Source organism: Verticillium nonalfalfae (genome assembly GCF_003724135.2).
Source record: "Verticillium nonalfalfae strain VnAa140/NRRL 66861 chromosome Unknown scaffold_45, whole genome shotgun sequence".
Taxonomy (NCBI): domain Eukaryota; kingdom Fungi; phylum Ascomycota; class Sordariomycetes; order Glomerellales; family Plectosphaerellaceae; genus Verticillium; species Verticillium nonalfalfae.
The window spans coordinates 54,775-67,434 of NW_021167270.1; the positions used below are offsets into that span (position 1 = coordinate 54,775).

General features: G+C 54.2%; 3 protein-coding genes and 1 non-coding gene across 4 annotated transcripts; 2 read left to right on the top strand and 2 right to left on the bottom strand.

Annotated features, from left to right (window-relative positions):
* Positions 1-1,076: 1,076 nt before the first annotated feature.
* D7B24_006386 lies at positions 1,077-1,149 on the top strand. The gene has a single exon. It is a non-coding gene; the product is annotated as a tRNA-Lys (tRNA).
* A 1,182-nt stretch (positions 1,150-2,331) lies between these two features.
* Positions 2,332-4,956, top strand: D7B24_006387 (uncharacterized protein; the record flags this gene model as incomplete). Its single annotated transcript, XM_028640518.1, has 6 exons — positions 2,332-2,451; positions 2,527-2,772; positions 3,022-3,130; positions 3,200-4,214; positions 4,284-4,455; positions 4,507-4,956. 6 exons carry the CDS (start codon positions 2,332-2,334, stop codon positions 4,954-4,956), a joined length of 2,112 nt encoding a protein of 703 aa, XP_028495269.1.
* A 635-nt stretch (positions 4,957-5,591) lies between these two features.
* On the bottom strand, positions 5,592-9,278 carry D7B24_006388 (uncharacterized protein; the record flags this gene model as incomplete). The annotated part of the gene is made up of 3 exons (XM_028640519.1): positions 5,592-8,552; positions 8,702-8,800; positions 8,856-9,278. The coding sequence occupies 3 exons, from the start codon at positions 9,276-9,278 to the stop codon at positions 5,592-5,594; spliced, it is 3,483 nt and encodes a 1,160-aa protein (XP_028495270.1).
* A 1,259-nt stretch (positions 9,279-10,537) lies between these two features.
* D7B24_006389 (uncharacterized protein) lies at positions 10,538-12,466 on the bottom strand (the record flags this gene model as incomplete). Its single annotated transcript, XM_028640520.1, has 5 exons — positions 10,538-10,995; positions 11,054-11,069; positions 11,123-11,845; positions 11,901-12,274; positions 12,334-12,466. 5 exons carry the CDS (start codon positions 12,464-12,466, stop codon positions 10,538-10,540), a joined length of 1,704 nt encoding a protein of 567 aa, XP_028495271.1.
* Between the last annotated feature and the right edge of the window lie 194 nt (positions 12,467-12,660).

A 12,660-nucleotide genomic window follows, 5' to 3' on the forward strand; every position in this document is an offset into this window, starting at 1 on the left:
CATCACAGTGCCGCCGCCCACATCTGCCCTGTGGCAATCCACTCTCTCAACCAGCCCTTCCCCCCGATGGACGCTCCAGCTCAATGGACGTCATCTCATCGCCTGCAGCCTACCTACCGCTGGGCAAGGTTGGTAGTCCAGCGCGCATGGGAGCTTCGGGGCCGGCAGAGGACCCATTGACCGTTGAGCGCCTTTTCCGGTCCCATTGGACCGAGCCAGGATTCTGCCATTGAGGTTGGGACCGAGGATAACAAGCAAGCGAGGTCGTCAATAAACTGTTGGCAGCTCGTGCCTGTCCATCTTTCTTTTCAAGACCCTGTGCCGCCCCGAAGTACCGGGCGATGGAAGATTTGTGTAAAGGACGTGACAGCCAATGCGCCACATCTTCCACACAAACAGCAGAAGAGAGACTAGCTCTTGCGATCGGTGCTGGACCCTGGCGAGACATTTGGACGAGCGCGGTAGCGACGTGAGGACTGACCACCCAACGAGGCTTGCGCGCGATCTGATGCCGACACTGTGTATCGCTAATAACCGGCACGATTCGGAGTAATTCGCACGATCCTGACTCCAATCCGGACATACCCAAAACCTCATATCTTCATTCAGATCACATGAAGGAAGACGATGACCAATGTTCCGGGAATTCCGCTGATGTTTTGAATGCCTTCCGTTCATCCATGATGCATCGGCACCTCTCCAAGACCTCGGGCGTGAGGATGAAGAGCCCAGTGTGTGCTGTCACGAATGCTTGGCAGCGGGTACAACTTCGGGAATGAGGTGTTTCGACCTTGCTCCGTCTGACCTGCCGAGCCTGGGCAGGGCCTGCATCCAATGCATCTCTTACACATCAGAAAGGAACATAGCCTGGCTTGCGAGCATGTGGGTGGCCAGAAGTCATTCGGGCGGCCCGACGATCTGCCTCAACTAGCTTCCTTCTCTTATGGTTTAAATTTCGCAACAACCATGGACCGCACCGCACGGTGGAGAGATCTTAGATCCCCATCTTGCCGACAAAAAAATTCCTGACATAAACCGTGCTCGCGAACGACCCAGCAACAACAAGCAACCTGCCTGCCCGGCTAGCTCAATCGGTAGAGCGTGAGACTCTTAATCTCAAGGTTGGGGGTTCGAGCCCCCCGTTGGGCTCAATTCCTGACGCATCTCGCAAGAGACTTCAATTTTTGCCTCTCTTTTTGCTACCACAAACAAGCCTTGAAGCGCAATGTGTCATCCAAACGACTGAGCAAGTAACATCTCGACGAGGTATTTCATATGACCTGGCATTAACACCTGGGCTGTCTGTATTCCATTTTCCGCCGTTATCAAAGGATCTCTCTCAGCACTCGAGGCGGCGCCTTTGGAATGATTTTGTAAGGCCACGTGATCAAATGCATCTGCTAACCGCACTAGGCCGACCGAATCCCGGCGCATGGACCACTCGCTGATGAATGGAAAAAGCTGACACTGCAAATTTAACGCGATCAGCCACGTCTGTCCCGCCCCCAGGATTTAAACTCCAAACACTGTCACCTGCCTGACTTGCTCCGTCTCATCAATCTTCTACCTTCATCGCCAGATCCATCACACCCGACCATCGCTTCATCGTGCAGTCCGACCAGCGCGCCTGATGAGCTATTTCGCATCGACCATGCAGATCTACGCCATCTGCTGATCGTTATCATTCACACGTTGTATTCAATTCGTCGTGACACGACCAACTGGTGGTTCTCGCGCTTGGTGTGCAGTAGAGGGTCGCAAGTTGCAGGCTGCCCGACTTGCCGCACACACTCCTAGGCTTCGTCTGACGATTAGCTTGCATCTTGAACCTCTGAATCTTCGTCATCATTGCAATCGTCTGGTCCGACTACTAGTAAAGGCTGGACATTCTACTCTTCAGAGGGTACGTGATTGATAGCGAGCTGGTGAAGCGAAGCAGCGCGACAGCACGTGAGGAAAGAGCGTCCTAGCAGAGAGTAACTTCCACTATTTCCTCGTAACTGCCTTCTCAAACGGCAACTGCACCCTCTTGTCAGGCCCCGCTCCCAACCTGACCTTCCACTGCCTGCGGCGGGCTGTCACTCCCTTTTACCAAAGCACAAGATTTATCTACTCTTCGACAACACCATCTCCCTCCAGGACGTATTAGGACTGTGGCCTCCGCGAAACCTCGAAACACTGCTACCTAGGTAGCAACCAACTCCACGTCTCGTGCGAAACAGTAGCGCACGTACCCACGTCGCTGTAGCCGCGAGCGCTCTCGTTCGCGCCTGAGTCTACTCTACACTCTCGTATATCGTAACGAACAACCGTCGCGAATAAGGATCCGCCATGGCATCTGCTGTTGCTGAACTCGAGGCTGGCCTGCAGGCCATGTCTCACCTTAAGCCTCCTGGTGTATCTGGGTCTCGCATTTCCTCCATAACAGCGCTCTGCGTTGCCAGCGTTCAGGTACGGACTCTATGATAACCACGCTCATTTGTGAACCACATCTGTCCGGGTTGTTGCTGACTTCATCTCTCTCAGTCCGAATCTGTCTTGATCCAAAAGATTTACACACACTTCAAGAAGACAGCAGGCGACCACAAACTTGGAGTGCTATACGTTGTAGACTCGGTAACGCGCAAGTGGTTGGAACGAGCGAAATCCTCCGGCCAGGACGTAGATGGCTCCGCTACTGACGGAACCTTTGCTGCTGGCGTTCACCGCGTGACGGAGCTAATGCCCGTGTTGATGAATGATATTGTCCAGTCTGCACCAGAAAATCACAAGGTAAGCTGTTCCAGTGTATTCGGCGGGCCAGAGGCCTATCAGCAGATCGTAAGGCGTAGTGCCAGCTTGACAGTCGGAGACTGGTTCATTCAGAGATCTCTACCATTGAACGACGCGGAAGCAGCAGCAGCTGCTTACCCTAGATCTGCCATGAACCTATCTCTTGTCGTTTCGGCCTCGCGTCTTGGTGATGAAACACGGTTTCGCTACTTGTTCGACCATCCACTTACGTATTGTATCACATTGTAGGAGAAGATTTCGAAGCTTCTGGACATCTGGGAAAAGGGCCAGACCTTTCCCCAGTCCATGATTGACTCGTTCAGAACCAAGCTGGCCACTCCACCCGTCGCTGCGTTTGGTACGTAGAAGTCATGCCCGATGCCACGGCTGTCGCAGCCCTTTGGACGTCAAGCTGACCACCACACAGTCAAGTCCACGACCCCTGAGGGAAGTCCCCCTCCTGGTCTTCTTGCATTCCTTGGCCTGGCTCCTAGCAGCAACGCCGCCAAACCTCCTGCCGCCCCTCAGAGCAGCAATGCCATTATGGAGGCTCTAGCGAATATTGCACGAACAAACGGTCCTGCTTCACAACAGCATGTTCCCACGCCAGCCCATCCACCTCCAACTGCAGCCCCGGCCGCGCTGAACGGCCTGGCAGGACTTCTGAACACCATCAGCCAACGACAGCCAGCTTCTCATGCGACAAATGCCCTCCCGCCGTCCTACTCCGTGCCGCCGCCACCACCAGCCGCGGCTTCGGGTCCTGCTCCTCCCATGCCTTATTCTTATCCGCCCCAACCAGCCCACCTGCCGGCGCACAACCAGCAGGCCGCTCCGCCTGCGTTCTCTGGTCTCATGGGGACTGGTTATTCAGGCGTGCCCCCTCCTCCGACCGCGCCACAGGCGCTTACCCCTGATGTGCAGCAACAGGTCATGCTGATCAAAGCACTCGCCGAGCAAGGTGTGCCGTTCGACCAGATTCCGGCCCTTATCAAGACGATGCAGCAAGCCGGCGTGATGCCGCATCTAGGGGGCCCGGCCGCATCCGCGGCCCAGCTTCCCTATCCTGCTGCCTCGGCCCCGACGTGGGGCGCCGCGGCTCCTGCCACTAGCAATGGTCATGCGGATTCACGTGACCGCTACGGGTACAATGATGGCCAAAAATCCCCGGACCGGTATCCGAACCGCTCTCGATCCCGCTCGCCAGGTCGCCGATGGGAATCTCGTGACAAGGCCCGCAACGGACGCGACAACTTTGGGCACCGTCAAGAGGACGCAGGTCGCAGCTCCGAGTACCGTCAACGAAGCCCAGCTGGTCGTCGCGCCAGCCCTTCGGGACCGTCTCAGCACAGTCAGTACGAAAAATGGATAGAGTACGATCGGACTCTTCCTGAGGGCAAGATTCGCGTCTACAGCCGAACATTGTTTGTTGGAGGTGTCACGTAAGCCCAATACCCCGCAGTACAGAACCTAGCTCATCCGTTTCAACGCTAACATCAACCCTTGTTTAGATGTTCTGAGCCAGAGTTGCGCAATATCTTCACCCAGTATGGTCAGGTCCAGACCTGCATTGTCAATAAGGATAAAAGACACGCCTTTGTTAAAATGTTGACACGGAAGGATGCCGAAGCTGCCAAAGAGGCGCTCGAGTTTCCACAAGGGCCCGAGGGCTTGCAATTAAGGGTACGTTCAAGTCAGGCCTCAACTATCTTTTCGCGCTGACCATCATGGCAGACTCGTTGGGGTGTTGGATTCGGTCCTCGGCAATGCAGTGATTATTCTACAGGCATCAGCATCATCCCCATCAGCGAGCTTACGGAAGCAGATCGCAAGTGGATGCTGACAGCTGAATACGGCGGCAGCGGTGGAAAACCCATCGAGACTGGTCTCGTGGTCGAAGAACCCGACATCGAGATTGGTGCTGGCGTGTCGTCCAAGGCTATCAGTCGCCGGATGCAGACCGACAAGGGTGGAAGCCACGGACCCAAGTCGTCTCACGTTGATGATCGATGGCGGCGAAAGAATGGTGGTGGTCATGGCGGTCGAGATCGTCGTGATGACATGAAACTCTCTGGCGCCAACTCACAGCCTGTTGCGAACAACCAGTTCGTGCAGGGCAACGGCTTCAACGGTTTGCCAACTGCACCTCCGAACTACGGCGGATGGCAGCAGAATAGCCAGTAACCTGTTATTGCAAAGTGAATGGTGAAGGGTGCAGGATGCCTATAATGGCTCCCACCAAAGCACGGAGCATGAAGGGAAGGCACGGCGTTCAATGGGGGAGGCTCGGCTTGAATTTCTAATTATGATACCACCGGAAAGGTTGAGAGGAAGCCACTCGCATAGCACGTAGGTCTGAGGCAGGGGTCTCGAAGCCGAAGAATCAGAGCTATGAGAATGTTTGTGCAGGATACTGAACTTGGTTGGAGCAGGCGATTCAGTCCAGTCGAAGACGAGACGTGGAAGCCTGTGTATTTTGTGTAAGTGATCAGTGTTCTCTTGCTTTCTTGAGGGTAATTTGGGCCGCAGGCTCAAATCATGGCTATCGTAGGCAACAATGCGTTCAACTCAAACAGAGCTTAGTATAGAGCCAGCGCTACTGTGTATGCTTTGTAGTGTGAATTTTGTGTCAGGAGAGTGAAAATGGGTATCTGGATTAATAGCAAACGCCGTATAGCCTGGTAAACGTCATGCAAAGAACCTATAGCCTCATCCCCTAAGACCCTATCAGAGCCCAAGCCATGTAGAAATCAAATGATACATCATTCAGGAATATCAAAACCCCCGCCGCCTTGCCCCTCTTCCAGGCGAGACGGGGTTTACTCTTCCTCATACTCGAAATCCCAGTCCTGAGCCTCCAACGGATCGTCGAGCTTAACGCCTTCCATCGCGAGCTCGAGCTGCGTCGACTCGGGGAGGGCCCGAAGGTCTAGGACTAACGCCTGGTTGCGCTGGTGCTGCTGGCTCAGGGGCGGAGATGCGGGATCCAGGCCGCGGTGCCTGCGCACGCGACCCGAGCTGCGGAACATGGTCTGGTTTTCCTGCTGCTTGGCGTCGGTGGCGGCGAGCAGCGGCTGGTTGTGATCGCCGTCCTTGTGGAGCTCGCCGCGGTAGAAGCCGAGGGCGGCGTAGGCGGGTCCCTGGACGGCGCCTATGCACCTGTTCTGGTGGATCTGGAGATTGCCCTGCGCTATGTAGGCCCGGGCTCGATCGATGCCCGACTCCGACTCTGTCCCGGCAGGGGGTGGAGGGGTGGGATGGGGTGTGAAGTTCTTAGGCACCCGGATTGACCGCGCTGTAGTGTGGACAAGGGACTGCGTTGCTGGAGGGATTTGGATGTACTTGGCAGGCTGGTCGTCGGCCTTGTCGACGGACAGCAGCGAGACGCGTCCGCTTGCATCGCCAATGGCGAGTTTCGCACGGTTCGGCGAGAAGACGCCGGACGAGATGGGAGCGTCGACCTGTAAAAGATCGCGAACGAGAGGCTTCTTACGGTTCCTAATGTTCCACACTTTCACCATGCCGTCGGACCCTCCAGTGTAAAGCCGGTCTTGTGATGTTCCCCAGGCAGTAAATTTGACGCCTGTATCGTCGTTTCCGACGTCATCACCGATGGGACTGCCATGCCGAAGCACGTGGATGGGGTTATCACCGCGTGCAGTGTCCCAGACATAGACATTCCCGTCCGTAGCTGCAGCCGTGATGTAGCAGCAGGACAGACTGCAAGGCATGATAGTGAGCTCGTTAATGTCGGAAGCCGGACAGTCGAGGCACTGGACCTCGTTGAACGCGCCATACAGCTCCGGCACATCTGCGGGTGTAAATATACGAATCTGCGTTTTGACGCGGTCGTCAAAGTGCTTGCCAAATGGTGAGCTCGCCACTATGAAACAGGGCTGAGTCGGATGCCATGCGACCTCGAACACATTCTGGGATGAGCCTGTCATGACTTTGACACTTTTGCCCGTTTTGCAGTTCCACAGGCAAATCTCGCCCGAGTTCCGCTTTTCGAGAGGGATGTCGTTGTCGTCCCCAGTGATGCTGCGAGGCGAATAGCCGACAAGGAGAAAGTGTTGTACGTCCTTAGCTATGCCCCACCGCATGGTGGCTGGGTAGTAACTCCATTTCTGAGGAGCTTGCGTTTCTTTGTCGTCTTCATTCCACGCCCGCGTCCCGGACAGTGGAATGTAATCGCTCATCGAGATGTCTTTGTCGTTAACGGCGTACAATCTCACGGCCTCATGGGGAACGTCGGCTGCAGTAGCCACCCACCCAATTTGCTTGGAAACTTCGACAAAATTAACGTGGCCTTTATGCGGCCAAGTACCCAGACAGTCCATCCGAGCGCCGAACTTATCGACCTTCCAAATTTTGACCGTCTTGTCAAAGCTTGACGTGTAAGCCCGGTCACGCGTGGCGTCATATGTCGAAGAGACGACAGATGCATACAGCCACGGGTCTTGACTCTCTCGCATAGCTTCGGTAGAGTTCTCGCCGCTCTCGATAACGGGCCGAGGAAATCGGTGGTCCGCATATGCTTGGAGCCTGCTGTCGGAGGGAGAATACAGAAGCAAGTTGCCAGGCTTGTTGTATTGCTGGTTATGGGAGTCAGAATGGGCAGTAGCACCGCAAAGAAAGCTGTGGTCCGAGACCCAGGTGATGGTCATGATATCGCCAGCGCAGTTGTTCCAATCACCGCGGGATTCAAGTTCGTCCTCAAGAGCCTTCCTAAACTCATTGGTGAAGTTGACCAGCTTGCGGGTCCTGCCAAACCCACGGTTGCCATCGACCTCGCGCGCGAACAGCAAGGACGGTATACGGCAGGCACGGACTCTAGCATTCTGTTCGTCGAGCTCGTCGAGCTCGAGACGCGTAGCTACCTTGTGTCGATTGACCCTGTTTGCAGCGGCGTCCTCGAAGAAGTTGCTGATCGACACCTGATCCCTCCTTGAGAGGCCGTCCTTCAGAGCAAATGTGTTGGCGAGTTGGCAAATGTGTTCCGGATGCTTCCTAGCAAATCGCCGTATCTCTCGCAAAGCCATCTTGCCGCTCTGAGGCTGCCGTGCCAGGTATTTGCGCACTGCTTGCCGAGCAACCTCAACTTCCTCTTCTGTAAAGTCAACATGGTATGGCCAGCAGACGGTTTGCTTTCGCTCCTCGAGAGGAAGATGAATGAGCTTCGCAGCTCCTGCTTGTATAGATCGCCGTTCCTGCAATGCCAGGTATGGGCGTTTGGGAAGAGACGCCCACGCCCCAGTGCCCTTGTTACTGTGCCGTGCAGTGCCATCCTTAGATGCTCGCTCTGGCTTGACCGATCTCTTGTATTTCCAGGCCGTTGCCCTTGCGTGCGATCGAAAACCTAGCGGCGAGACGGGGTTCGTTCCGAACGCTGGACGGAGCTTAGTGTTGGAGACACTTCTCTTAAGTGGTGTGGTAATCTTCGGTAGCAAAACATCCTGCGTCTTTGCGGTGGATGGCAGGTGCGTCGGCTGCACATGAGTCGGGGTTTGGGCTGGTGTTGAATGTTGGGCGAGTGCAGGAGGATGAGAGTGCGCAATTGGAAGGCGTACGTGTTGTCCCGCAGTTGCTGCGACCTGCCCCGACACCGCATGTGGTCGACTATGGTCTGGGGCGGCGCAAGACTCTCGAGGTTTTGACAGCGGTTGCCATCCCATCACGGCTCCCTGGGGTTGCCGATTCGGTGTAGGTATGATTTGTTGGGGTATGGTCGACGCAGAGCGCGAAGAATGTCCGTTGGTATTGGTTGAATGTCCATACGACTAATTCATTGTCAGACACAACCTACACAATAGAAAGTGGGCGTCAAGAGGTAGAAATAGCGTGGAAAGGGGGGGGGGGGGGTAAAGGGAAAGATATGGAAGGAGGTCCGTACAGGATCGCCCATAAGGGTGTTGACATGTTCACCAACCTCCGTCTGCAGCTGAGCTTGGTACTCCGGAGAAAGATAGCCTCGCGATGCATGATACTGCGCGAGGAACATGGTGTCGGCAGCGAATACTCGGATTATCTGTTTGTATGCACCATAAGCCTTTGTTTGCACGAGGAGGAAGGAGGGGCACTACCTTGTTCCCCAGTTTGCGCGTGTCGAGTAGGTCATCAAAAGCCGGCTCGATAGCAGCAAAGCTGTCAAATTTACGGTCTAATGCCGTAATGACGTATCTCTTGATGCAGTCATTGAGCGATAGAGGAGGTTCTGGCGTCGGCTGCGGCTGCGGACGTGGCTGCAACTGTGGGAGTCGCGATGCGATCGCAACACGCTGCCGTTTGGCGGGCCGTTCTTCGTGGCCATTGTCTCGGGTTACGACGTGCGGGCTGGATGGGGGCGAGTCTCCCGTCAGGTCGATCACCACAGACTGAGGTTGTTGTTGGACTCGTTGATGGTGCTGTTGTGGCAAGCTTGGGTCTTGGCCAGTCTGTTTCGTAACAGCATCTGCGTTCTGTGGCTGGCCACCGATTGCGGTCGGCGCGTCCATCGCCATCTTCATGGCGCGGTCACGCGCGATAGGCTCACCTCACTGACGTTGTAGGGTTTGTAGAAGGTTAGTACCGAAGGGGGATTCCACTATTACTCCTCCTTCTCAACGCTAGCTTGAAAAGCACGGACCCAAGGGCAGAAACGTATGATTTTCTCTGCTAAGTACTTACTAGAATGAGAGCTATTATTTTAATTTACTAAAAGTAAGGACTAAAAATAGAATACTTATACAATATATAGATATAAGTATAGTAGATACTATCTATTTAATTAATCTTTATTATTAATGCCCTAATTCGGGGCCCTTCTTAGTAATTATTCATAGTAAAGTATAGTACAATCAATCCATTTTATCTAAAACATAGCATATTTTCGCACATCTCAATTACTTATTGCAATCGGAGTGATGAAGTAGCGGAAGCGACTATCAATTTCACTCTAAGCTTCTGTGAATTGAGTTGTTGCGTTCATATTAGTAGTATTAGACATATTGCATCTACCAGATGCAAAGTCGTTATACCTGAGTACAAGAACTGCATTTATTCTTAAACTATGACCTAGAACCAATGTATGTAGGCTTTATCCTTGTGTGACTAAGGTACAATTGCATGTATGAAGCGCATGTCAACTTGATCGTTGCAAACAATGGGCAGTACACAACCTACCTACCCGATACTAGGTACTACGAAAGAGAGAGGGCTGGGAAATCCAGTCTTCCTAGGAGTCATCTTTAAAAAAAGACAAGAGACAATCGATACACAAACTGATCTATTATAAAGGTATATGCGTCAGGTCTTGCCATGACGTCAGTCCGTGTCGCTGTCTTAGTAGTCACCTAATCCTTGACCTTTTTGGATGAAGCACTAGCATATGAACTTTTATCCTCTCTAGATCCCTTTTCTAGGCCAAATATATATCGACAGGCTTTCGACCCTCGTCGAGAAACTACAATATGACACTAGCTACCTTATGCTTTGGCAGCGCCACAGCCCGCGTGGTCGTACAAACCCCACCCAGCTGTCACGTAGCATTTTCGCGTCGCGTGCCACGGGTTCGACTCGTTTTATTCTCAACGACCAGAAGGTGAATACGGGCATGTCTGGCATAACCTTTCTGATGCAAGAAGCTGTAGAGACAGTAATTAATCGCTACCATGCGATAGTACATTGAATTACTCCCGACAGGTAGCCACGGGGGCGCATTGTGTGAGAGAGCTCGTGACTAGAATTGGCCTGACTGACGAAATACAGGGGCACCGATATTAAACTTTCACCCTTTGACGATCTCAAAGCCCTCCATACTGTCTAGTGCTTTGCGTATCTCAACCTTATACGCAGGAATACCACCCGAGTAGCACACAGGTTCAACCTTCTTTCCGGGTATGCTTCCGCCCATGTAGGTAGATCGCGTCGTCGGGAACAACGTCCCGTTGTTCAGCTCAAGGATGTGCTCCTTCCACTTGTCAGCGGCCTCGGGCTTGGGATTGATGTACCGAATATCATTGTGCTGCAGCTTGTCAATCATGTCAGCGATCCAGCGGCCTTGAACCTCGACTGTCGACGGGCCGTTGCTCAGGAGGGTTGGACCGTGGACGCCGTAGATGTGGAACATGTTGGGATAGCCGCTGACGGTGGTGCCGAGGTATGTCTTGGCACCGGGGACCCATTCTTCCTGGAGCTTGTTGCCATCGATGCTCTCGAGGCCGAGCTGCGTCATGACTATGGGGACTGTCAGTACGTAGCTTCTCAAACGGATATGCCTCGTGCTTCAGTGGGGTCGAAATACCTCCTGTCACGACATCCTGCGCATCCAAGTCAGCTGGGATACATGTCTCTTGAACGGACAAGGACTTACAAAGCCGGTGGCGATCGCGATGACATCGAATTCGTGATGTGTCCCGTCCTCGAGGGTGATTCCTGTCTCGGTAAACTCCTTGATGCCGTCCTTGCTGATATCGACTAGATCGACCGAAGGGCGGTTGAACTGCTCAAAGTAGTCATGCTCGAGGCAAGGTCTCTTGACACCGAAGTAGTGCGGCATGACCAAGGGCGCAAGCAAATCCCTCAGGCGAGGGTCTCCGATGCGCGCCCTCGTCTTCTCCGCCCAGAATGCATAAGACGCCTCATTGGCCTCAGGGTTGAACAGGTTGTCCTTGTAGAGCGCCACCCAGTACCGGAAGCCGCCCTCTGCCCAGACTCGCTCGTACGTGGCCTCGCGCTGCTCAGGCGTGTCGTCAAAAGTGTTTTTCTCCAGCCAGTCGTAGTGAAACCCGGCAAAGCTCGTCTCGCGTAGCTTAAACAGTTCCGGGTACACGACCTTGGCGCGCTCTTGCTCGGCGACTGTGAGCTGGCGGCGCCGCATGGGCACAGCAAGGTTCGGAGTACGCTGAAAGACAGTAACCTGGCCGGCCTTGGGACCCCAGTTCTGGACAATTTGAACGCCCGAGGCGCCGGTACCGATGACAGCACAGCGCTTATTCTTGACGTTGACCTCTTCGTCGGGCCAGAACGAGGAGTGGTGGACCACGCCCTTGAACTTATCCATGCCAGGCCAGTCGGGAATGTAGCGTCGGGCGGCCTTCACACCAAGTCAGCATCGAGGGCACGATGAATGTGAAGCATTGGAGACTCACAAAGCCAGTGCCGAGGACGAGGAAGCGGGCTTTGGTCACTCGGCCATCCGCCGTGCGAACGTTCCAACGGCCGGTGGCAGTGTCAAAGTGAGCACCCACGACAACCGTGTTGAAGGCGCAGTCCTTCTTGATGCCGAGGACCTTGTCGACATGGTCAAAATAGGCTCGAAGTTCGTCGTACCTGGGGTAGTTGCTCGACCAGTTCCAGTCCTTCCAGACCTCAGGCCACGAAAACTCGTACTCTGGGACCTCCGAGTCAACGCCGGCGCCAGGGTAGCAGTTCCATCGCCAAGTGCCGCCGGTGTCGTTGCCAGCTTCGAAGATCACAGAATTGTAGCCCCGATCGCGGAGAGTCTTGAGCATGAAAATGCCAGCTGGGCCCGTAGGCATCAGCATGGGTGTACGGTCAAAATCCGGGGCCAAGTCCACTTACCGAACCCGGCACCGACGATGAGGGCATCAACTTCCAGGTTCTCGGCGTATGGCCCGGTTTTCTCAGCATGTTGGGAAGAGTAGTCAGTCAGCTCTGTGTTGAACTTCTTACGGTCGGCAAGTGGTTCGCCCATGATTCATAGAGGTTTTCGAAGATTCGCTTGCGTAGTATTCGAGTACGGATGTTTCTCAGCTAAGTCGTGTAGTGTTGGTCCGCTTGCTCTCGACTGAATACCAACTTGGCGAGCATTCTGACCCTTTCATTTATACCTGCCTTTACCAGGCAAGTTGCTTGTGCCAAGCGAGCTCGTGCCCGCTGCCTTCATGA